Source organism: Aquila chrysaetos, chromosome 14 (assembly GCF_900496995.4).
Source record: "Aquila chrysaetos chrysaetos chromosome 14, bAquChr1.4, whole genome shotgun sequence".
In the NCBI taxonomy this organism is placed as follows: domain Eukaryota; kingdom Metazoa; phylum Chordata; class Aves; order Accipitriformes; family Accipitridae; genus Aquila; species Aquila chrysaetos.
The window spans coordinates 29,322,070-29,346,820 of record NC_044017.1 but is presented as its reverse complement, the minus strand read 5'-3'; the positions used below and the strand labels follow the sequence as shown (position 1 = coordinate 29,346,820).

At 40.9% G+C, this 24,751-nt stretch overlaps 1 protein-coding gene across 1 annotated transcript; it reads right to left on the bottom strand.

Moving 5' to 3' along the window:
- TNFSF11 (TNF superfamily member 11) lies at positions 1 to 24,751 on the bottom strand. The gene is made up of 5 exons (XM_030036726.2): positions 24,428 to 24,751; positions 16,643 to 16,810; positions 9,771 to 9,816; positions 9,590 to 9,688; positions 1 to 1,624 (listed from the first exon to the last, which is right to left on the bottom strand). The coding sequence occupies exons 1-5, from the start codon at positions 24,650 to 24,652 to the stop codon at positions 1,203 to 1,205; spliced, it is 960 nt and encodes a 319-aa protein (XP_029892586.1). The 5' UTR covers positions 24,653 to 24,751; the 3' UTR covers positions 1 to 1,202.

Genomic DNA, 24,751 nt, shown 5'->3' with positions numbered 1-24,751 from the left:
AGGTAATGCCAGCTTTGTAATGTCTATTACTCTCCAGGTTTGAAAGGCACCCAGTGACCAGCATTCTGGTGTAATTATTCATGATATTGGTGTGATTCCCCCCCTCCCAATAATACTGACAAGTTTAACAGAAATCTATTAAGTTAAAAAGAACAAAGATATATATTACATTTGCTAATTGCAAACAACCTCTTTTAGCTGCAATTTTTCCCATTGGGATTAAAAAGTGCACCAGTTTAACATGTCTGTACATTAAAAACAATTCAAAACATTAAATATACAAACGGCAAGAGATTTTAAATATTTTGTATCAAATACTATAGGACAATATAATTTACATTTTTTTTTTTTACACAAAACATTACACCTGAAATATAACTTTAGATATTACAGAATATAAAAATACATACTTTTTGTCTAAAAAATGTCTTTGCAGGTTCTGGCACAATGAAATACTTTAAAGGCACACTGTATTTTGGCAATCTATATTTGCAATTAGCTGTGCAACAATAATAAAAATTACCTATAATTAACCTTTTAGAACTGCACAGCCAGATGATCTCCCTTCTTCCTGGAATAGCCCTTTTAATCAGGTAAAAACTTAAGCTGAACTGTTTAGGTGCTCTACAACTCATTTCTGCCGTGGCCTGAGCTCTCCAACCCTAATCCAGCAAAGCAAGAACAGACTTTGCTAAGCATGTGAAAAGCCACATCAAATGCAATGAGATTAGTCATACTTTCATAACCTTTGCTGTCTCAGGGTCAGAACGCTCAACCCCAAGCAAAATTGAGCCCTAAATGCAAGCTGGGAGCCAAGTTCTGTCCTGCCCTATGTTTGCGCCAAAACTAGTACGAGTAGCACAGGTTAAAAAGTCAGGGCAGAACTTGGAAACAGAAGTTCAATAATATTAATTGCTCTGATTTCAACTACACCAATGTAAAAGTCATAATGACTCTACTGAAGCCAGTGGAGACATATGAAGTAAAACTGCTGTAAGACTGAATCAGGAGAACTATGTAATTTTGCCCTTCTATGCATTTGTGGGACTCCTGCTGGAGTCAGCACAGGGCAAAAAAACGTGTCTTTAGAGATATATGGCTTATACAGATGCAATTGGGTTGCAAAAGATATTCAGTTCTGTCTTCAAGTTGTTTCTGGATCACTGAAAACTCAAACAGTTTTCAGCACGCTAAAGAAAGATTCAGTCTAAATCCCTAACTTTAAACGCCCCAAAATAAGTTGCTTCTTGTGATGAATCCAGTAGCAATGGGTTTGATACCTGGATACTTATCATTTCACCAGATTTTAATTTAAAAAACCCTCCTACATTTACAGAATAAAAATGAAATTCTGAATTCCCTGACCAGTATTTGGTACTTCCTCCCTTCATCAACACATCAGAGCGCCTTATTTTAAGGTTTGTCTTAGTCATATATACCATCAGCTGAAGCCCTCTCTTAGTCAGGTTTCCTGAAGTTTCATGATGTCTAAAACAAATGTTGGCATAAAGGTAGTAAAAACCATCTTGATTAACAATTAGTTTTCCATCATTGAATGTCATATTTGATAAGTTTGCCTGGCCTTTGTCATGATGCCAGGACGTGAGGTTCACTTTGCGAGTTCCTGAAGAGGGGAGAAAAAAAAACAAAAACCACAATTATTTAAAAACATTTAACAAAACCCAACATTTAGAAAGCAATCCTTGGGTTTTAGAATCAACAGCAACTACAGTTATATAAGCTAAAGTGAATATTAGACAATTAAGATAAAAATTCTTAAGAAATTTCCTTTTTTCATCATGTACTGCCATATTTGGCTTACTATTTATAACTGTCTGTGCTCCCACCAGAACATCTGCTGGACCGTGGTACAAAACACTTGCCTGGCCAATAGTTTGATTATGCTAAGCAATCATGCAACAAGCTATGTATAGAAATTGCATTCCACCTAAAACTTTATTCAAGTAACAAATACTTGAGAGGAGAAAAGAAAAATTACTAATGAAAAAACAGCAAGTCTTGTCATCAGTCTTTAACCTGCAAGTGTTTGCAAGGAATAACTAAACAAAATCTGAAAACAAGTTAAACTGATAATACCCCAGAGAGAAAGCTTATGAAACCTTCCCATATTTTATGCTCTTGTTACTGCAGTGATACAAAGGTAAACATGTTTTCATTTGAGAACACCAAAAAAAAAAAGAGAGGAAAAAATCAGTACAATTGTGCATCTTTAGTACTACACAGTAAGTTGCCCAGACTTTAGGTAGCACTTCAAGTATTTATGACATAACAAACCTCTTTATGCAAAACCAATGCTTAGACTTAAGCCAATGCTTGTTTAGTCATATCCTAGATAAATAGGATAGCAGCCCACAGCACAATCCTAATTCTTTGATAATTGTACAAATGCTTATAGCTGGACAATTACAGCTATTCGAGAGGTAAACTCAGATTCCTTGTCTAATATCTAGTGGAAGGTCTTAGAAAAAGAGCTTTAGGAAGACAGATGTGACTCTGAATGCATTGCTCTTTTTTTTCTTCCCTTTTTTTTTTTATTTTAAAGTATCTTAAGTTTCAAACGAGAAACTATGAGCTGATATTCCATGCTGGGAGAAGAACAGTCCTCTTCAAGTTGTCTTAAGCTGGAGATCCACAAATTAGGAAAGAAAATATGATAATATTCTCTCTGCCTCTCCATAGAACATCAGGCATATGGGAATCAAAATACATGTATAACAGTTTCCTGGTTTCAGCTGGGATAGAGTTAATTTTCTTTCTAGTAGCTGGTACAGTGCTATGTTTTGAGTTCAGTATGAGAAGAATGTTGATAACACACCGATGTTTTCAGTTGTTGCTGAGTAGTGTTTAGACCAAGTCAAGGATTTTTCAGCTTCTCATGCCCAGCCAGCAAGAAGACTGGAGGGGCACAAGAAATTGGGAGGGGACACAGCCAGGACAGCTGACCCAAACTGGCCAAAGGGGTATTGCATACCATGTGACATTATGCCCAGTATATAAGCTGGAGGGGGTTGGCCTGGGGACATCACTGCTCAGGAACTAACTGGGCATTGGTTGGTGAGTAGTGGTGAACAATTGCATAGTACATCACTTGTTTTGTATATTCCAATTCTTTTTTTATTATTATTATTGTCATTTTATTATTGTTATTATCTTTATTAGTTTCTTCCTTTCTGTTCTATTAAACTGTTCTTATCTCAACCCACAGAGTTTTACTTCCCCCCCCCCCCCCCCGCCCCGATTCTCTCCCCCCATCCCACTGGGTGGGGGGAGTGAGTGAGCAGCTTCGTGGTGCTTAGTTACCAGCTGGGGTTAAACCATGACAAAAACCAAATCTGACTACCAAAAAGGACAGATTAATAGAATTAACATAAGTAAACAAGCATTACTGAATTCCTTCTAACAAGTACTAAGCCTTTTCAGTTCTGCCCACGTGATGGTGGCCTGGTAAACAGGAAGCTGTCCCTTATCTGTTAAGGTGACTGAATGCTTTGTGAAGAGAAAAGGAGCTAAGAGACTGGAGATGTTTTGATTAGTTCATCAGCTCAGCACTGTCACTGAAAGCTAACTTCAGATACACAGGCACAAATGTCCCCCAGGAACCCTGGCCCAAAAGGCACCTCCTGGGTACTATCACCAAGTAGCCACATTGCATCATCTCCTGGAGGTTTCAAGCTGGTCAAGTCTCAGATGTCATTTCATTTAGATCCTACTATTGAGGCTGTGCTAAGAGGTGGCCTGGCAGGAGGTCAGATAGGCACTGAGAGAGCACATTTGAGTCTTCCTTCCAGACCTGGTCACATTTGACACTTCAGCTTGTTTTTGGTGGCACAGTGTTAAGAAGCAGCCTGTAACACCAGCCCAGATAGCATTGCTTCTATGGCATGTGTATTATGTAGAGGTTTATCACAGTATTTTCTGTCGAGGAGCATGCCCTGCAGCAGACATCCCACAGTCCCTTCCACCTCCCCAGCATCACCACCATCCCATTATAGCACCCACCTCATCTCACAGCCTCTGCCTGCAAAAACAGAGGAACAGACAACAGTGGGAGGAGATGATCCAGGCAAGGTCCACAGGCACACCCACACAGAGGAAACAGCACTGTCCTGGGAAAGCCACACAGGCCCTGACCCTTCCTGATATGCACAAGCCACTAACACTCTACCATTTGTTCAGTGTAATACACAGGGCATAACACAACGGATGAGAGTTGGCCAACTTGTCCTCCTAACTGCTAGCAATTTTCAACACACAAGACTAACTCCATTTTCTCCCTCCCACAGCAGTGGTCTCACACTGTCTCATACAGGCACCAGAGGACCTTACACCTTAGGCTCCCAGTGCATCTAAATGCCTGCTTGGAATATTCAGTATCTTATTCTCCCAACATCGAACCAAAACAACCTATTCCCACTAAACTTTCCATGGCACATGGCAGGGCCCAGTGCCCTCTCCTCCAAGCATGTATCATGGCATGCCCCAGAACTACCAGTGCTCACAAGCATGCTGGGGAAAAGCCCCAGGTCTATTTGATTAGTTAAAAAGATGCCTCTTGGATTTGTTTGTGCAGAAAGAAGTGAGGGGAAGTAGCGACAGGGGAATTTGAGAGCTATGAGTCTTCCCTAACTGCCAAGGGCAGCAACTTCTGCATGTGAGAGGAATACTTTAATAGTAGTCCAGAACAAAAAGCTTCTGGCACTCTTCCACAAAGACTTGAGCATAGCACAGGCTGTCAAAGGCAGATCATAAATAGTTGCTCCCCTATGGCTCCAGTGCAGCCAGGTAGAAATTATACAAGCAAAATCATACAGAGAAGCCATCTTCCGTGCAGTGCCTCAAAAAACCCTCTGAAAACCATCAATTAATTGGAAGCCACACTAAGATTAAGTCTCTTAGCCTGGAATTATTCACCTGCAAGAGATGCTGAGATAGGGGTACCAGAATACACCACTGAAGCACTGGGGATAGCTGAGGAAGTTGTAGAACTTCTTGTGCACAGTGTTAAGTCTGCCAGAAATACTGCCCCAAGGAGGTTGGGCTACCTTCAAGATGAGGACAATAGGCAAGAAGTCACTGCTTGGATCGCAGGAGAGGCACATCAGAGATACAGGACAGGAATGTCTACGTATGACGGAACAGAAAGGCATGCTGGCATGCTGTGACTGACTGGTGGCACACTGGGTAGTTGCTAGGCAGATTTTATTTACTTGGCAAGTAAACTTTTTAGTTGCCAGTCTTAATCAAGTAGCAATATTGAAGAAACCCTTAACAGGAATGCATGATTCTCTACTGAAGGAGGGGGAAGAGAGAAAATAGGTACCACAGTCACATGTAATTGAGATGCTGAGGGGGGCTCTGGGTGAAGTTTGTTCACACTGTTTTGGTGTTGAGGGGAATATGCATCATTCATCCATGGTCGGGTGAAGGGACAAACCAAGAGATGATGGAAGATGACCCTATCTGTTCTGAGCAGAGGATTCACCTAGATAACTTCTGGAAGTTCCTTCGAACCTAAATTATAATGCTATGATTGTATTAACTGAGGCAGACGGGCATTTTGCCACAATTCAGAGCTTCAGAAGAGGCATGCGACAGCCAGCAGCACAGCACAAAGATGCACTGGTAGGAGTTATGCCATACAACTTTTAATGGCAGGGGTGAGCAGGCTCTCAGCACTTCTGGTGGTAATACACCCAAATTTGGAGACACCAAAACAATCAGTACCACAAAACACAGGCAGAGGAAAAAAAATTAAGCATAAAAGTGCCAAATCAGCTGTCCATATATCAGCAGATCTGAAACATAACCCAAGCCATGGGACAGTCAGAAATGTTGCAATACAGTATATTCTGTGATAAAATTTGCTATGGAGCCATGAAAAAAATAGCACAAGGTAAGTCATGTTGACAGAGAAGGAAGAGGTCAGAGAGATAATGAGTAAAATAACCTTCCAGACATGGTAAAAAGCACTATAAAAAAAGTCAAGATAACACACAGTCTTTCTAGTAACTGAAGACAAATCAAAACAATGTCTTGGATATTTGTAAGCATGAACCAAGACTAATACAAATGGGTTTCAATAAAATTAATTAGTAAGAAGGAAGATGATGGGAGGGGAACATAGGAGAAAGTGGCCTTGTATTGATATTTCGTTTGCATCCTAGTAGCTTTCAGCTATAAAAAAAGCCTGAGGGAAGGACCAGAGCACTGTTTGCTCTGAAGAGCTGTTTTGGAGGCAAAGGGCAGCTAAGCTGAACCTGTAGCTGTAAATAGTTCAGACTACTACAGCGTTTTCTTAGACAGCTAAAGGTATCAATTCACATCCCAAATGATATATTTAACATTTATATTTATTTCTGTTTGTGATTTTCTCCTTTAAACTGTAACTAATTTCTGTAATCAATTTATAAACCAAAATTCACTGTTTTCATTTAAAACCTAGGTAGCATTTAGAGTGAGCTCTGGTTAAAACCAGCCAGCAAGCATCCAGCTTTAACCTAAGGCAGCAAACCTAAAAAACACACACAGCAAGCCAAACCACTACGGCTTCTGCAGCCAAATGATGGGTGGGGACACCAACATCTGGGAAGGGTTATTTCCCCCTCCTTCACACTCCCCCCAGCTGCAAAAGTCCATTTGGAGCTTGATACTATTGTGAACCAGGTAAAAGTAAAATGTTTCCTCGCAAACACTGCTCAGTGCCCCTTCATGAAAGGCATTCAGTAGCAAACTACTTAAAATAAAATCCTGTTTAACAGTGATGAAGACCGATTCTTTTTTTTCCTGACCTTGTTATTCTGGGTCAGAGTGATGACAGTAGAGAACCTTAAAATACTAAGAACAGATCTGTCCAGACTCACAGATGGCATAAAACAATTTAGAAGGACTTCAGATATGTAGGGTCTGAAATCAGGGGAAGAAAATAGAAATTGCCATTTGCAGTCAGAGGAAACAGGATTGGAAAGAAAAACTCCTGATGACCCTCAGGCAAATTCTTCATCCTTCATGCCTGTCATTAACCTCTGTGCCACCCAGCTAAGTGGGTAATGCCTCATACCAGTGAGCATGATACTAAAGTGCCTCACAACCAGGAAGTTCAGGATTCCAGCTATCCATATGGATGCAGCCCCTCACTGCTGCAATGCCCACAAGGACCGCAGAGGCTGTGCTCATGATTAACATCCTGGCAATGCTCTTCCAAAAGAGGCGGAAGCCATATGTGCCAAATCAGGAGGGACTATGTCCAACTCATCACATTGGTAAGGGGTTGATCTGCTCCAAGGAGAAACAAAGCAGCTTGTTGTCACAGGCATTGTATTTCTGAGAGCTCCTGCAGCCTGTGCTATTAAAAAAAAAAAAAAAATGAAGGCAGCAAGCAAGAGCAATGCCTTCCTTGCCATTACCCACAGATGTGTTACATCACTCCGTAGAAGGTTAATGCAGTGATGCACAACAGTAAAAATTATTCAGCTGCTAGCCCTGATAAAAATACAGTTTACAGCAACATCCAGGTAGACAGCAAATAAATTCCCCACAGGAAAAGGTGGATTTCACAAAGTGTGACACTGACACTCTACTTATGCTAAGACAAGTTTACTGATACTGCATCTTCTGCTACTGATCTATGTCAAAAGCCAAAATCTGACTGAAATAGAAGCTTGTCAGGAGGCATCTGAGCTAATGAGAAAGCTTGTAGAAGTTCTGACTGCCATCTGACAAGCTGCTTAAGCTCTCTGCTTATAAAGCTCTGGATCTTGGCAATGCCAATGCACTTGAAGGGAGAAAGAACCCTATCCTTCCAGTCAAGAAACTAACACCTTGTGTACAGAAGTCCTTTGTCTTTAAATAGAGCAAGAGCAAGGTATTACTATGCAGGCTGCTGAAATCTCAGATTTCAAGCCTCAACACAGCATTCCCCTTCGGTTTGGTTATATAAAACAGAAAAGCAACGCACATAGCTTAACAAGGAGTTCAGTACTGCAGAATGTATACATCTTCAGAGGAAAACAACAGTAGTGATCAATGCCCCCTCCCATCTTTAGATTCTCTAATAGCTTCAGAATAAACTGTAGTTTACTTCTACCACACCAATGATGATTGTTGCGTTGAAAATACAGAGAGAAAAATCTCAACTGACAGTGCCCCAGGGCAAAAAAGGAAACAGTACTAAGATATCTTAAAATTGTAGGAATTAATCTTTTCCTCTGGAGAGTGTTCCAAGGCAGACTCATGTCTCGTTCCCTCCCACTGTACTAGCAAGGATATTCCCAAAGCCATCCAAAGATACCTGTGAGTAGAGAATAAGAGCTCTGGCAGGATAAAAAAGTGCCATCCTTTTACCACAGGAGCAGATAAAAGCCACAGGAACACTTTATTCCCCTACTTAATAGCTCAGAAACACACTGCATCCAAGTCAACACACTGACCAGAAACCCCGTTGCTCAGACTACAACACTATAATCTTTGATATTCCTGCTACTGGACTAGATGGATGCAGACAGACCCTTGTGAAGCTTTGGCATGTCTGAACATCAGGAAGGCCCTGGGAGTCTTGATATGAAAAAGTCTATACCAGCCCTGCAACATAATAATGAATGGAATATAACAAAACCTTTTCAACATGCCATTAGCAGAAGGAAACACTTGCTATAAATTCAGCCCTATGCTATGAGAGTGCAATATACCCACAGAAGGCAGGGAATTAGCAGGCAAGTTATAGTGATGACATTGGGACTGCAGTTCTAGGTTTTCAACACCTCAAAATGAAAGATGTCCTTCCTTTACGACAAGTTCTTACACTGACGGGCACCTGACATGCATGTGTTTTGTGTATTCATATAAGATTCTCAGCTTCCAGATTCACCCTGAAGACAAATGCTGTGCCACCCAGTACAGACCCAATTACACTTCAGCACACAAAAGGAGTGTTGCCGTGAAGGGTTGAATAAGTGGACATAAAACATTCTTGAATTTTACAACAGAAAATAACACATTTCTTCATCTGACAACAGGGGACACAAAAAAAAAAAAATCTTAGACTCAATGGAAGTTAAACATCTTCCAACCTGCAATATCTGAATTCTGGCCAATCTTTGTACTGGTATATCATTGTGTGTATGTGTGTATGTATGCATACATCTGTGTGTATATATATGTAGAGCTGATGTCCAGTGTGAGTGAAGAACTCCAGATGGGCCCTACTAGCCAAAGAAAATAAGAAACTTCAGAGGAAAGCATTCAACGCATATCTTCATTCCTCACCTGAAGACAGCACAAAGAGGCAGGCCAAGCCCTAAGAGCTTGACCATGAAAACTGGTCATTTGAAATGGAGGCCATTTAGCACGTAACTGACTGATGTAAGACACCCGAGGCAAAGGGGAGCTATCCTCCTGTTAACATTACCCCTGCTGCCTCTGAAATCCTTCAACGCATCCAAATTATTCTCATTATAAAAAGCCATTTCTGATATCCCTGCCTGTTGCTAGTATTGCTGAACTATTTTCATATACTTCACTGTTTAATACATTTATAGTAGCATTGGAAGTATTCACTTAAAACTGAACTTACCAGATGGAATATTCTTATCATCAATAATAAGATGGGCAAATGGCTGCTTCTCAGGTTTGTTCCTCTTGTACAGATCCATTCCTAATGCCTCCATTGCAGCTAGAGATAAAAGAATCGCATTACCTCAGAAAGAGAAGTTTAGCAGAACTAAAATATTTCTTATTCATAAACCAGCACCTACCTTTTTCTGGTCTCGGTGGCACTCTTCCCATGACACGCTGCACCTCCTAAAATGAGAAAGAGCCATTGCTTTGATCTTGTCTTGGGTTTGTAATATTAGCATATTGCAGGCAGTCTGCACAATTACAACACTCTCTGTGTATATATATATATATATGTGTATATATATATATATATATATATATATAGGGGGGGTTGTACGACCTACAATATATTCAGATGCCTGGGATACATACTGTCATATTTACGTGATGTATAATATGAACACACAGTTTAGCTGCCACAACCAAATTACTTCCTCTGTCCAACACTTCTGATAAAGGTGAATAGGAATGATGGTGTGTATGATCACTGCACTATTTATTGAAATAGTGGTGACAGGACATTTACAACCTTTCCTATTTATTGCCCTTGGAATATTTCTCTAAGTATAATGAAACAATGACTGCTAAGAATGCATCACATAAAACAGTGGAGTTTATGAACAGATTTAATTACTTGGGGTCAAAAGGTAACAAAAGAGGCAGTTCTACATAGGGACTAGTGTGTAATCACACTAACAACTAAGAAAAGCTAAGCTCTAAATTTCATTTGTGATGAGCAAAATGATGAGGTAAATAAAAACCTCCACCCCTCACACTTGACCACTAACAGGGAAGGTTGCAAGACTACAATGCTTTATAATCAAAGCTCACTTCTAACAAGGTATGCAGGAACTGAAGGATTAAGCATCTTCCACATCTGTACTGGGCCAAATGGACTGGGTGCCAGAGTTTGAAGCATGCATTTTTCAAAACTGCAGATGAATTTTAACATGAATGAAACCCATGTTACTCAAAACCAAGAACAGCACAAGTAACAGACATCAGGCACCACAAAAAGCCTTGCTTTTAATAATCCACATCTGTTTTCCTCTTGAGAAAACATATAAACAGCAGTTTTCAAAAATCTAAGCAGCCTGTTCTTGTTACAAGTCTGGACTGAGTCTTGGTAATATTAAATTCAATCCTCAGTTCTGTCCCCTGTTACCCCATGACTCTCTTCATCTCTGTTTTCTAAAAAACAGGGGTAATATTCTACTTGCTATTCAGAATACCTCATACCATGGAGCCATTGAGATGTTTAGTAAAAGGAAACACTTTGCTGAAGATAGTGAATCATATCTCATCTTTGAAACCTGAGAGTGGTCCTTTGTTTTGTCTTTATGTCACACATATTGCTGTTTGTCTGATTCAATACCACGTATATGCAATACGCCTCAGATTTGGCCACATCAGCAATGTTCCACTGTGCTCTCAATCATTGCAGTGTTTTAGAATTTGAAATTCTGCTTTGAAAACACCTGAAGACCTGCTTTTATGTAATTTTGCAGCCACAGTGAAACCTATAATGCCTTAGCCCGTGCATTTACTACTCTCACTTTCCCCTTTCAGTAGGTGTTTAAATGTTAAACCAAAATGAAAAGCCACAGCAGTATGGAAGTTGTAGTATGACTATCAAAGCATAATACTTCAGCAGAGGTATGCTGATTTTGTAGATAAGAATCATTAAGATGCTTTCTGCTGTAGAGACGAGAAGAAAAGCAGAAGAATAGCAACTTCAAAAGAAGCAAAACTCATGTCCACCTCCCCCATTTACATTCACTTCCCCTCTCTGATCTTCCTACTTCAATGTCAGTTCTAGGAGCACGAAAATGAAGCTCAATTCTAGGAGCTACACACCAGCATCAGCCTCTAGCCACGCTTGAGCTCTTTAACTTCATCAGAAGTAGGAAGACAACAAAAAATTGCAAGCACTAGATACTGTGAAAAGTGGCAAAGGCCTCTGAAGAGAACAGGACATAAGGCAGAAGAGACTGGGAGATGGACCACACTCTCAGAGATTACTGCACCACACCTACTCCCAACCCTTTCCCTAGAAACAGGAGACTCCTTTGTTTTCTTGCTTTCTTAATAGAAACTTCTCAGATGTGGAATCTGCTTTCATATCCTTTCTTTCTGGGGGATGTGAAAATGTCCTTGCCCGGAGAGCCTACTGGGCAGATCCAAAAAGAGCTATGTACATTTTAATCTCCTATTATCTAAACTGGTACTAAAAAAAATCCCATGGTTGGTAACTGCACAGCCCTTGAAGTCTCTGAATTGGCCAATTGTTATCCTCCTCTTAACCTACATTTTTCTTAGGAGTATAGAGTTCTGCTTCTGCACGTTTCCAAAGATGCTCTAGCTTGAGCAGCTGGGGACCTCACCTTCTGAGATCTAGCACCATGACTCAGCTCATCTTCCATGCAGAAAGGCTGTGGTCCTCATGAAATGCAGTCTGAGCTGGTTTCTTTCTAACTGTTGGTGGTGCTGTTCATCTGCAACATCACTTGGTAAGCAGAACAGCTACCCAGGAAGACTTGGGTTCACAACTCTCCTTGTCCTGATGGTCTTGAGCCTACTTTCCTGTTTTCTAGGAGCATCTCTCTCTGATGGGAACACCCTCCTGTACTCGTCTTGAAGCTATGCTACTATGCAATTAGGAATGCAAGTGTCATTACAACAAAAGGGAGATTATAAGCGTGAGCCCAACACTAACACACTGAGAAGAGCTGGAGACTGGCTCGTGTCCATTGACTCTTTTGTGTGCTTGTCATTGGATTAGAAATGGCTAGCCTGTGGCCAGAAAACAGAAATCCTCCATCAGCTGAGTTCTCCAAACACTGGACTAGGGTCAAGTTCTTTATTTGATTCTGACCAGGCCCACAAAATTTTGATATTCCTTCCTGTTTGGTTGCCCAGGCTTCCAAAAGGAAGCTGAAATATATGAACCTGTCCCTAGATAGAGACAGAGCTGTGGGTTTCCTCCTGAAGAATAAGTAGTCCAACACTTCTTTTGATTTTTTTACTTCATGCTCCTACAGTTCCAAGGTGCTGATAGACAACCTATTTTAGAAAAGAAACATTTTAGCATGTACTTGCTTCTGACCCTGAGGGACTCAAGGACCACATTTTTCAATGGATGTCTGAAGATATCCAGACATCTAAAGATGGCTCTTAGTGGGATTACAAAAATCCCCTGGTATCCTTACTGCAAGAAATTAAAAGCTAGGATTTTCCAAATCTTTAAAGTATCAACTGCATTCTTTAGCACCTAAATATCTTTAAGCATCTCATACCTGATCACAGTGTACACTACCATTAAGAACATGGAAACAGCTCAACAGAACCTGTCATTAAGACACTGCTATAATGGCATGAGAACTGCTGACAAAATATTACTAGTGACTTCTCTTAAGATTGCCACCCACAGAACCATGTGCACTACCAAGCTGTTAACTTATTTTTAGAAAAACTGTACACAAACATCACACCACTCTGTTAGTCTTATGATAAGCCACACTTGTACACCTTTGCATCATTTGCTTACTGCCCACCAAGTCAACTCTGCTGGCCTGCTTCCCACATTCCAACCTCCTTCATACAGTCACTGTTTAAACAACAGACAAGCAGCCAGTCACAAAAATGAAAAATGTGTCTTCCTTCATCCAAAAAATTTAAGAGGCCATTGCGAAGTTGCAAAACTTTCATATTTTAAAAGCTAAAAATCATGCTTTAAGTGCCTGGATAAGATTAAGATCGGATTAAGAACTGCTTTCCTCATCCACAGCAGGCTGAAGGTTTTAAACCCTTAGCATCTCAGCATCTTCAAAACAAAAACAACTCTTGGTTTTCAAGTTATGTCCAATGTTGAGGATGCAGAGATAAGGCTACATTTGAACACATGACATTTGTGAACAGTTTCTCCTCTCCTTTGGCTTTTACAATATCTCAGTACCTACTCTGAGCAGCTATAAGTAGCCTTTTGAGACCCATCAGAAGTCAACCCCTCTGGACAATCATCTATTGCTTCAGCTGTGATCTTAAAGCTCCTTTATGTGGTTGTTTTTTCTACTACCTGAGTGCTTTAAGTCCAGCTAATAACAGGAAGAAGTATCTGATTATATTGCCGGAAATTCAGCAATCTGAAGAATGCTAATCAGGAAGGAAGTGAAATGGAAAGTACGTGAACCGATATTCATCAGAAGATAGTTTAGAGATCAGCACTACAACCTCTATCCAAATGAGTAGTCCATTGCCTGCAGAAAAAAAAAAGGCATGTAAGGTTGTAGGATGGAAACTGTGAAATTTTAACAACTTACGACAATCACTCATGAAACCTTCACTTTGTCCATAAGTACATGCACTTTAAACATCTGCTAAGTATATAGATGTCTTTATAAGTGCTGCCCTGGAGGTCTAGCAAAGTACTCTGTTGCCATGTGGGAGACTAGTTTACGCCTGAACTCCCCAAGCTGCTAGAAACTGGGAGTATTGCCAAGAGAAGTTACTTATGAATTGACCCAAGATATGTTTGTAGTCCTTTCTACTTCAAGCTCATAACAGACTTCATAAGAACTGTGGTTAGTGCATCTGGACTGCCAAAAGGTTTTTAGGGTTACATGCGAAAAAAAAAAAAAAAAAAGCAAACAGACAGGCTAGGAAAGTATATTATTTGTCTGCTTCAAAGTTTATATGCAATATTGAAAAAGTGCTTTTTACTGAGTAAGTTGCTCCCTAAGTAGTATTTTTAACCTGGAATATGTTAAGGAATTCACCATTAGATTTTGATTAAAAGAAAATCTTTAATTGTTTTTTCAGGAGACAAATGTTTCTAGACCCAACCTTGCAGCCCTAATACACTGGTTTTCATAAGGGCACTTTCATTTTCAACATCAATCCCTGCTTTAGATTTAAGCACTAGGTCTACAGGTGTGCAAAGAAAACAGATGAGAACCAGCGCAGTAAGCTAAAAGCTGTAACCAGACCATAAACCTGAGCAAAAGCAAGTTGTCTATTTTCATTTCCTGAACAGCTTAAATTGCGAAAGACAAAATATTGAAAAAAATCACAAAACAAACGGTATTTTAAAGTGTTCCATTTCAGTCAGTCACCTAACATGCTGCCAATTCAGATAAGGATACTGGTTCTTAAAACACGCACAGGTGAGATTCTCCCTCAAGAAAGTGAAGAAAGCACAGACAATAGGAAACCTCTTTCAAGTCACATTAGCTGCATTCCCACACATAAAGGACTAGCACAACTGGAAGTAAGATTCAGCTGCACATCTGCCCTTCATTGTAGGAGAGCCAATGAAAGGCAGAGCTTACAGAACATGATAAAGTACAATTTTGCCTTAACACTCTTTCTTTCACTTCTCTGATATACCAAAAAGATGCAAGTGTAGCCCCAGGCAAGCATTTTCCTATCTTTATTTTTCTCTGTGTCATCAATATATGACAACAAAGCATCCAGAACAGTGACACGGCTACTTAATACATTCTGTTGCATTCAAAAAAAATTCAGTCTGATTACTTTGGCAAGGGAAATTTTATTGTTCTCAAACTAATGGTCATCAGCCAAAAAAGTTATCCCTACTCACTACTTATCTTGGCCACGGACATTGCAGCATTTAACCTCCATCCAGAATGGCAGGATATGCAGCCTCAACTAAAGCCAATGCCTTTGTTGAGTAACCAGCAGCGAATGACCAGAATACAGGGCTTCCCATTCACTTACTGTAACAAGCTCCTTACTCTGTCATGGGAGCTGCACGAATGAGCAGTCTAGTACCAGCACACAGAAGTACGTGTAGTGTGAGAGTTGCTATAAAATGCTGCAAGAACTAATCCTACAGATTTAACCCTTTTTTCCCCTTACATTTTTAAAGGAGGTGGCTAGCAAAACGGACAAGACATGAATTCCTAGGTTTCTTTAAGTTTTGTTCACAAAAAGATCTGTCACTCAGGGTACTCTGTTAAAAGCAAACACTACATTAGCACAATTAAAGTACTACATAATTAACTCAAGTACAATTCACTCTCTGAAGTGTATGTGAGTTCAGCTCAAATCTAATGTAGTACCCTTTATGAAAAACTGACAGTCCTACGCAGATGTGAAGAAGTAAAGTTGTAATGGACCTGGTAATCCAGGAAAACCAAATACTGTAACAGACATTCAGCTGTTAAATAGTACAGAATTAGCACTAAACACTATCATGAACACACAAAGAGATCAAAGGCAGTAACTGCAGTAAGAGGTGATTGTGACATATATCCAGCTTGCCTAGGCTTCCGCATTAGGGCTGACTTCTTTAGCTGACTACTTTTGTTATTTGTGTTTGGAAACAAGCTGTCATTCTCAACTGCTGGGCAAAGACTGCCCAGTTATTGTGCTATGGCAAAGTAGTTTTTCTGCCAGTGTGGGAACAGTCTGCACAGAACAGAGAACTGGCGAAGTTCTTTCAAAAAAGAAAAAGGAGATACTATCCCTCATTTGGGGCTGCAGAAAGAATAAGAAACAAGAGCAAATGAGAGCAAATGTTATCTCCTCTGTCTTTCAGGCAATATTTTGCTTGTTGATGATCTTGACTTGGGAGAATCTTGTCAGAAACAGAGTCATGAAGATTCCTTTGAAAAAAAATGTGGAACTGTCCTTTTTTATGAACATCCAAAGTGTTGGCAAACCTATACAAATATTAGGATAAATTACTACCATCCTGTCCCATCCAAATATCAGAATGGCCAATCAACTAACTGCAATCATAATTTTCTCAAATCTTTTTTCAAAATTTCCTCTCTTAAAAAAAAAAAAAAAATAAAAAGTGTTTGAATACAGAATTGGTTAAACACTACCAGGTTCATGAGTAAACACAATGTGATCTTGGATGCAACTTCAGGTATTATTTGAACACCAGAAAATATAGAACTTACCTCCAAATACAGATGTTAGAAAAATTGTAAGTTCAGCAGGAGCACGAAATAAAGGAACACACAGTCTGTCTGCCACTTACCTTCTGCACAGCTCTTTGGAGAGCCTGCTTCATGCTTCTACATGATTCTGGCATTAACCTCCCTTCTTGATTTTCAAAGGATGTATCATGCAAATCTGTATTTTCTTGATGTCCAAAAAGTGTTCTGACACAGTGTGCGTGTTCTTTTGAAATTCTAGTAGGATCCATCTGAAACAAAAATGTAAGCACAACCACAGTGTTAAGTGTCTGTCCAAGAGACATTAAAAGCATCTAAGTCAGGGAGAATTTTCAACCATCTGAAAGTTTGGCACCTAGCTAAGTTTATTATCTAAATTTTCATTGTAAACAATGAAGAGAGAAAAAGTTCCCCACATGGAAGTTTATTTCATCCAACAAGCGTGCGAAATAGGAGAATGAATTATCTTCTGGAGCTGCCTAGTTCATTAGCTTAGACTAGGTATGCGACTTTCAAAAGTTAAAGATAAATCCCACTCTTACAGTAAAATCAATAATCCTGAATTCCATTTTTCGACCATTCAGTACAATATCGCAGTTATTTTAGCAGGCAACCATACACAGCCATCCTATCTCTAAAAACTATAGTTTGCAAGACGACACACAAATGCCAAGTAGAGGAACCTGGGGAAAGTATGTACAACACCTAGCACATCATTTTCAAGAGGAGAAACAGAAGAATAGAAGCCAGTTCTTACTGAAGCTATTTTGTGGGCAAGACATATATTGCTGCGTGAAACAGTCACCAAGTAAGACTGCACAAATTCAGAAAGACCAAAAGATGGTAAAACTGTACCACAAACACCTCTGCTTCATGGGACAAAGACTGGTAAATTTAGAATATCTGCAAGATATTTTTAGCAATCAGTCTTTGTGATTGAATCAAGTATACTTTTAAACCGTAACTTTAGAATACTCCTGAATTCTATCAGTTAGATAAATTGAAAGGATATTCCAAGGATTATGATTGTGCCTTGGCAGAGTTTAATTGCAGAAATATTATTTAAACCATTCCACCCTCTCTTCCTATACCCCATATACTTTACACTCAAGAAATATTAACCACTATCTTTCAGAGATGGCCTAAGACTCTCAGCAATTGTTTTAAACTTGTATTTATTCCACTTTTACTTCAGGCTTGAAGAAGGGTTTGTGCACTCAAAACCTTGTCTAGGCTCTCTAACTGTATCAGCTGGTCTAATAAAGAACATTTACTTCTGTCTTTCTGCATAAGGTGGAAGGAATAATTTTATCTGAGAATTACAAAAGGTAATACATTATTTGTAAACATGATGAGGGAATGCCAAGACATTATGGATGGTGCCTGACCAGTGTTTAGTTTCCTTTAACATAGCACTGAACAAAACAGAACATCAAAAGCAAGTCTTGCAGAATACAAAACAGCCAGTGTGAATCAAACGTGTTATATCATTTGCTCACACGAACATGAATTCAACTCCCTAACCCCAAAGAAGAACCGAGTTAACTTAAAAGCATAAGGTTAGGATTACAGAGGTGAAGTTAAGTCTACACCAGCCAGGCAGCCATCCAACAGGCACACGCTCCAGAGAAGCATTTGTTGCACAGATGGCAACACCAAACACTGCCCCCTCCTTCACCATCCTTCTGCTGAAGACTCCAGATGAGAGCTGTTTGCCCAATTCATTCAGACCACCGCCAGCCCCTAGTTTAGCTGTTTCAGTTATCCCTGCAGATTTGGAATGAAACAGGTCAGAAAAGGCTCACCTGAAGATCAGAAGATGCCACAGCTTTGAGCAGAGGGGTAGATATGAGTTACAGAACGGCTTGGAGGCAGTACCATCCTCCCGGGATGGCCTGACACAGCTGAATCCGAAAGAAAATCCATGTATAGCCATTACAGCTCTAAGAATTAAGCACTAAAAACTACACTAATGACTTCTGAAGTCGGCTAGTACAGTACAGCCCCATTAACTGTTTAAGCTGATCTAAACCAGCACCTCTGTGCTCTCACCTTCTTTACCACAAAATTTCATTCCTGGTTCTCAATCTCTTCCAAATCAATAACCTGGCAGGAATTTTTGCTGCTCTAATTTTCTGAAAGATTAACACCCTGAAACCAGCTCACTCCAGGTATCAGACAAACACCAGAGCCAGTACAGGGTCAGGCATAGGAATGAAAGAGCAGGAAGGCAGCACTAGTTTTAATGACTGTAAAACTGTACCCTAAAAGCATCTCTCCCAGTATGTTCCACTAGTATCCAGAACTCAGAAAATCAATTGTAAACTGAAAGGAAAAAAAATGAAGCACAAAATGTTTACCAACAGCTGCTACAAGGCAGTTAATACAGAATGACCTGGGTTGGAAGGTACCTCTGGAGGTCTCTAGTCCAGCCCCCTGCTTGAAGCAGGGCCAACTTGTAAGTTACATCAGGTTGGTCAAGGCCTTGCCTAGACAAGCTTTGTGGAATCTCCACCGATGGAGACTTTCAACCTCTCTGGGCAAACTGTTCTACAATTTGACCACTTTTATTGTGTAAAAACACTGGTTTTGATGACCAGCTACAGTTCTGCTAGCTGCAATTTATGACTGCCTCTTGGTTTTGCTGTGCACTTCTGAAGAGCCTGTCTCCGTCTTTAGGTAGCTAAAAACAGTCATTAGCTTACCTCACCTTCGTCTGTTCTTCATTAGGTTCAAAGAACCCAGTTGTCCATTTCTGATACACTACAGTCCCTACCTATCACAGTGGTCTTCTGCTGGAGACTCTCCAGTTTGTTGATATGCCTCTGGTACTGAGGGACCCAAAATAGGACCCATTATTCCAAATGTAGCCTCTTATGTTGGGGTTGTTAGAGACCTGAAGGAATTAGGGTCTTCAACAGGATCTGGATATCTAAGTCTTCTCCCTTCCACACCCATGACAGGATAGAAGGTAGAAAACCAGAGCAAATAACTGCCAGTAGATACTCATTTTTATCAGTAATTCTACTAGTAAGAGACTATTATCCCAGTTTTGGATTTATTAAACACATCTTTTGAAAAGTAGACAAGAAAACTAGGTTTTACAACACAAGGATGATGAAATTTGTAAAGGCTTGAGCGTCCAGCATGACAAATCATGCATAGCGTAGACTTAGAGCTATCACCCATCAGCAATCAGTCAAATATGTCACACAACACTGTGCCAGAACAGTAAGAGCAGATTGTACAGAAGCACTTACTCAGATTATAGTTTATCTGCTGAAGGCTTAAGACAGAAAACCAGCATCTCTGCACTTACAGTTACAAGATTGAAGGCTTAATGGAAACACTGTAACTGATAGCTTCAGCAACTTAAAGCTGTGCAGCACTCCTGACAAACTGCAAGTCTCCAGAGGTTTAGCGTTTGATAAGCTGAAGCTCTGATCTTGGGAGTAGGTAGCCTACCTGATTGCCCTTACCTTTTTCAAAGAATACCTAGTCTTCACCACATTTAACCATGGAAATTAGCTGCTCGTCTGAAAAGGCGTTCTCGGAAATCCCGCTTCTTTTATCTTTACAAAGAACATGTACTGAACTGCCATGGCTGGAAATAGACATTACCAAGCACTGAGACCAAAACTGTGGGCAAGAAGTGATACACATCAAAACTTTCAAGGACATGTATTGAGAAGAACTTCTGAAGAGCCAGATGAAATACCGGGAACGGTCTACAGGATGCAGCTTGCTAAACTGCAAGGCACAGAGACCTTCAACACGAAATCCTAAAGATTTAATACCTGGAAGAAACATCAAGATGCAACCAAAAATATTGGAGAAAGCTTTACAACACGTTAAGTAAGCTAAATACCCTAGAGGAATTAACCTATTTAAAGAGAGGAGTGTCTAGCTTATTTTTCCTATGTTACTACTGTGTATACATCCTTTGTGTCTGACCTCGGAATCAGATCAAATCTTTCGGTGCCCCTTGATTTTCAGCATCTCTCACCATTCTAGTTGCATCTCTGGACTCTCTTCTCCTAACTCAGGGCAGCCAAAATGAACTCCAGCATTGTGGGTGAGACCAAATGCATTTACAGAATTAAGAACCAATTTTCCGATGTTAAAAGGATTCCATTTGGTTTTAAAAGATACAATACATTCCAGCCACCTTTAGCTATTAAATGTTGCCTCAATTACACAATGTTACAGTATCACATTCTGTACTTAGTCCTTAAAATAAATGTTTAACATTTATACTTGGACTTATTTTCAAACTTAAACCAATTTCCAGATTATCAAGTATCACTTTGCACTCCATGATCTTTCTTAACCACCAAGAAGGGATTCTTCCAAGCTTCCAAAAAGTGCTAATGACCCCCAGCAAGCTGTTTTCTGTTAGCCACTGCTCTAGAACACTCACAAAACTTTAGATGAAGTCTGAAAGGCGATTGTTTAAAAATGTACTGTAATCAGAGTACCACAGATGCACGAAATGACAATAAAAATCTGACTTCCCAGTCCCCATTTATCCAAGTGTGAATTCTTCAGTATGTTAGAATATTTAACATTTGTACAGACTTTTTTTTTTTAAATGGGAAAAATGGATAATCTTGGAGTTCTAGGTTAAACTATGGGAGTTAGACATCCAGCCCCCACATGTGGATTTGAGCACTTCCAGCTTGTTCCATTGCCCTCCAGTTCAGTCAGCCAGCGTTAGACCAGATTCCTACTCTTTCATGATCTAAGTACATTAAGGAAATGGGCCAGAAAGAAAAGTTTAAAAGGAAAGCTTTTGGAGACTATACTTCAGCATTTACCAGTGAAAGTTAAATAAAATACTTTGCTCTCTCACCTTGTGCTGCGCATGAGTCTCTATTACATGATGATCTCCAGCTGCTCTGAGTATCTAACTAAATTTTCATGGCATTTTCATTGATCATGAGCAAATATTCTTCATGAAGTGCAAGCAAAATAAATACTTAGGACCAATACATTTTGTTAGTGTTTAATTTCTTGGATTCAGCACATTGCACAAGATGGTCCAAAAAGAAAAGCCAGAAATCTTATTTTTTTACATTTCAGAACAATGTTATGAGAATATTAGTAAAATTCAATTCTTAGCTTTTTCTTTCTTTTTAAATATACCAGCTCATTGTCTCATTTGCATTGCACTGCATTATTTCTAGGCCACAAACATGTGTTTACCCGTGAAAATCTAGTGTCAGTCTTAGTTATGCGTCTTGTGAAATTCCAAATGCTCAAGCCACAAAATAAACAAAACTAAGGAAAAACCGAAACCTCAACTATTGTCTCAGCTCATATTGTGTCATGATCCAGCCCAAATGATTTTATGCAAATACAGATAAAATGTGTATGGTAAAACTGAGTCAGAGTTTACTCAGCCTCTTAGGTAGAGCTTTAAAGAGCTTGTAAAATGCATCATTTCTCAATATGAGCCTATACAGTAAAATCTTGCTAATTCACCTTTGGTTAATTCACCAACCAAACAACTCAAATCTTTTGATGCACAGCTTCTGCTATTAACTTCTCATTATTTTAACAAAATACACCACTATACTTAGGTTCTGTTATTACAGTACAAATTTAGATAGTTGAAACTTGTACTGAAAAGTACAAATTGAGATAGCTTAATGCAACTAAATTTGACAGCAATCTTTTCAAAAGAAAGAGGTCGGATCATGTCCCATATAAATAAAACAATCTGCAAGACAGTTAAATAAGACTTAATTTTTGCAGGACCTACTATATTTTTCCATCTATCTTATTTCACAATAAGAAATGGATGAACAAGTATGGATTACCATATCTTATTATTATGAATTATGTACTTACTTCAAAAGCATACTTATTATTCTATTTTTCAGTGATGGCAAAGACGACATTTCTCCATTAGAAATGTTTCAGGCAATTACTTCAGTCAAGTCTACATCTAGCTACATCATCTCTTTTAGATGTTTCAGAAGTTCAAGTTTACAAAGGACTCCATCCAACAGCATTATTCCAAATCTACAGGACCAAGAAACTGGCAAGAGAATTAAGCTGCCAAATGCAGAATTACACCCAGACCATGCAATTTTTTAAATCAAGGAAGCAGAAGAAAAATAGCCATTATGGTAAGAAAGCTCTGTTTACCCTCTGTTAGGCATGTGTGAAGCACTGACATGAACCTATCAGGAAGAGTCCTTAGTAAGGGCAGGGCGGTAGGTAAAGAGAATGGAAAAGCAGGGTTTTCAAAAAGTACACTTCGATTAGTTGTTTTGATTGCAGTGGCTCTCTAGCCTACTAATCAATGTATAGCTGTGCATTTCTACGAGCTATGTTTTGACAAAGATCTTGTTTCAAGTTCATGCAGATCTGGAGTGAAAAACATTTCTCCGCCACAAGCCGAAGGAGGCATTAATTTACTTCACTGTCAAACCAACAAGTAGCTTTAAGCTACTTTACAACGAGTCCCAGAAATTAAATGTCACTCTTCTGAAGCATACAGGATATGATTAACTAAGTACTGTATTGCTGTTCCATTTTATTTTTGTAAAAATGGCAAACACAAAGCCATTGTCGGTAAGAAAATACAAATTGGCCTGCATAATAAACGATCAGCAGCATTACTGTATATTTGATAGTCACTCATTCGTTTAAGTGGGTTTACATTCGTGCAACGTCTGTTTTTCGGAGTGCACTTTAAGAAATCCAGTCTGCTACGTCAAGATCAAGCGCATCTACCTAGAAAGTAAACCAAAAGAAACAGGTTTCCACTCCCTGCTGACTTCAGATGAAAAGTACACGCAACAGAAGTACCACTTCCATGAAGGCAGCGAGACCCGTATTAACAGAACTAATTAGCATCCAACGAAAGAGCCAAGCAGAAAGCTAACACCTAGCCCCGAGAAGCAACCAGCTGGCAGCCCTCCACTTCCTCTGAGAGGGCTCAGCCGTGCGGCTAAGACACAGCAGCGAGTGAATCCAGCCAGCCAGCCGAGCCGTTTCCAAGAAGCGGGCTCCTCTCCTCTCCGAAAGCCTAACCGCTCGTTCACCTCAGCTCCCCCGCCGCGATACCTCCCTGTGCTCCTTTCTGCACGCACCGGCTGCCTCTTCTGAAGCATCCCAGGGCAGTCTTGCGGCCTGGCGGGCGAGGGGCGGCTTTCCTCTTCAGAAACGAGCGGCCGATGCCCGCTAACGCACAGACCCCGCTCCGCAGGGCCCCTGCGCAGTCTGAAGGACAAACGGTCCCAAGTGGTGGCGTGTGGTGGCTTTTGGGGGTTTTGTTTTGTTTTTTTTTTCCCATTAAAGACATTTCTCCCACCGGTGAAACACTTACGGCAACCAAAGACCTCAGCCGTGTCACAGCCCTCTCCGGTGGATAACGGAAAGCTGATCATTAAAAACCAAAGCCCCGCAAGACTTCAGGTGACGGAGCATCAAGCTGCTTCCCGAGTCGGGGACCCCTCGTGTCCGACCTCGCTGGGAAACCCTGCACCCCAACATGCACCCGCAGGCCACACCGCTACCTAGAACACCTCAGGCTGAGCAGCTCCAGCGACCAGGGGACAGCGCAGCCCGGGCAGCGTACCGGGAGCCCTCCGGCCTGACCCCCTCTCAAAGCTGAGCCCCCTTCAGAGCCCGATAAAGGTGTTCTCTTGACTTTTTTTTTTTTTTAATCAATCGCCTCAATCCCACCGACGAAAGGACCTTTCCCCCGCCTCGCCTCCCGAAAGGTGCGAGGCGGTCGCTGCCGCCCTGCCCGGCCTCTCCCTCACAGCGCGGCTGCCGGGAAGGCGGGAAGGGGCCGCCGCCGCCGCCGCCCGCCCTCACCCTCACCCCGCCGCCGTCTACCGGGCGCCGCTTACCTGAGCTCGGAAGTAGAGGAAGAGGGCGACGCTGCAGACCACCTGCCCCAGCCCCAGGAGAACCAGGGCGGCGAGGAGGGAGCGGGAGGCGGGCGGCGGGTGGGCCGGCAGCGGCGGCGGCGGCGGCGGCGGTGGCGGCGGCGGGGCGCTGTCGTGGGCGGCGCCGCTGCCCAGCTCCTCGGAGCCGCGCAAGTACTTGGTGTAGTCTCGGCTGGCGCGCCGCATCGCGCCGCGGGCAGCTCCCCCCTCGGAAGGCTCCACAAGGCGGCTCGGCGGAGCTCCCCAACCTCGGCAAAAAAACAACCCCACCGCCCCGGCCGGGCA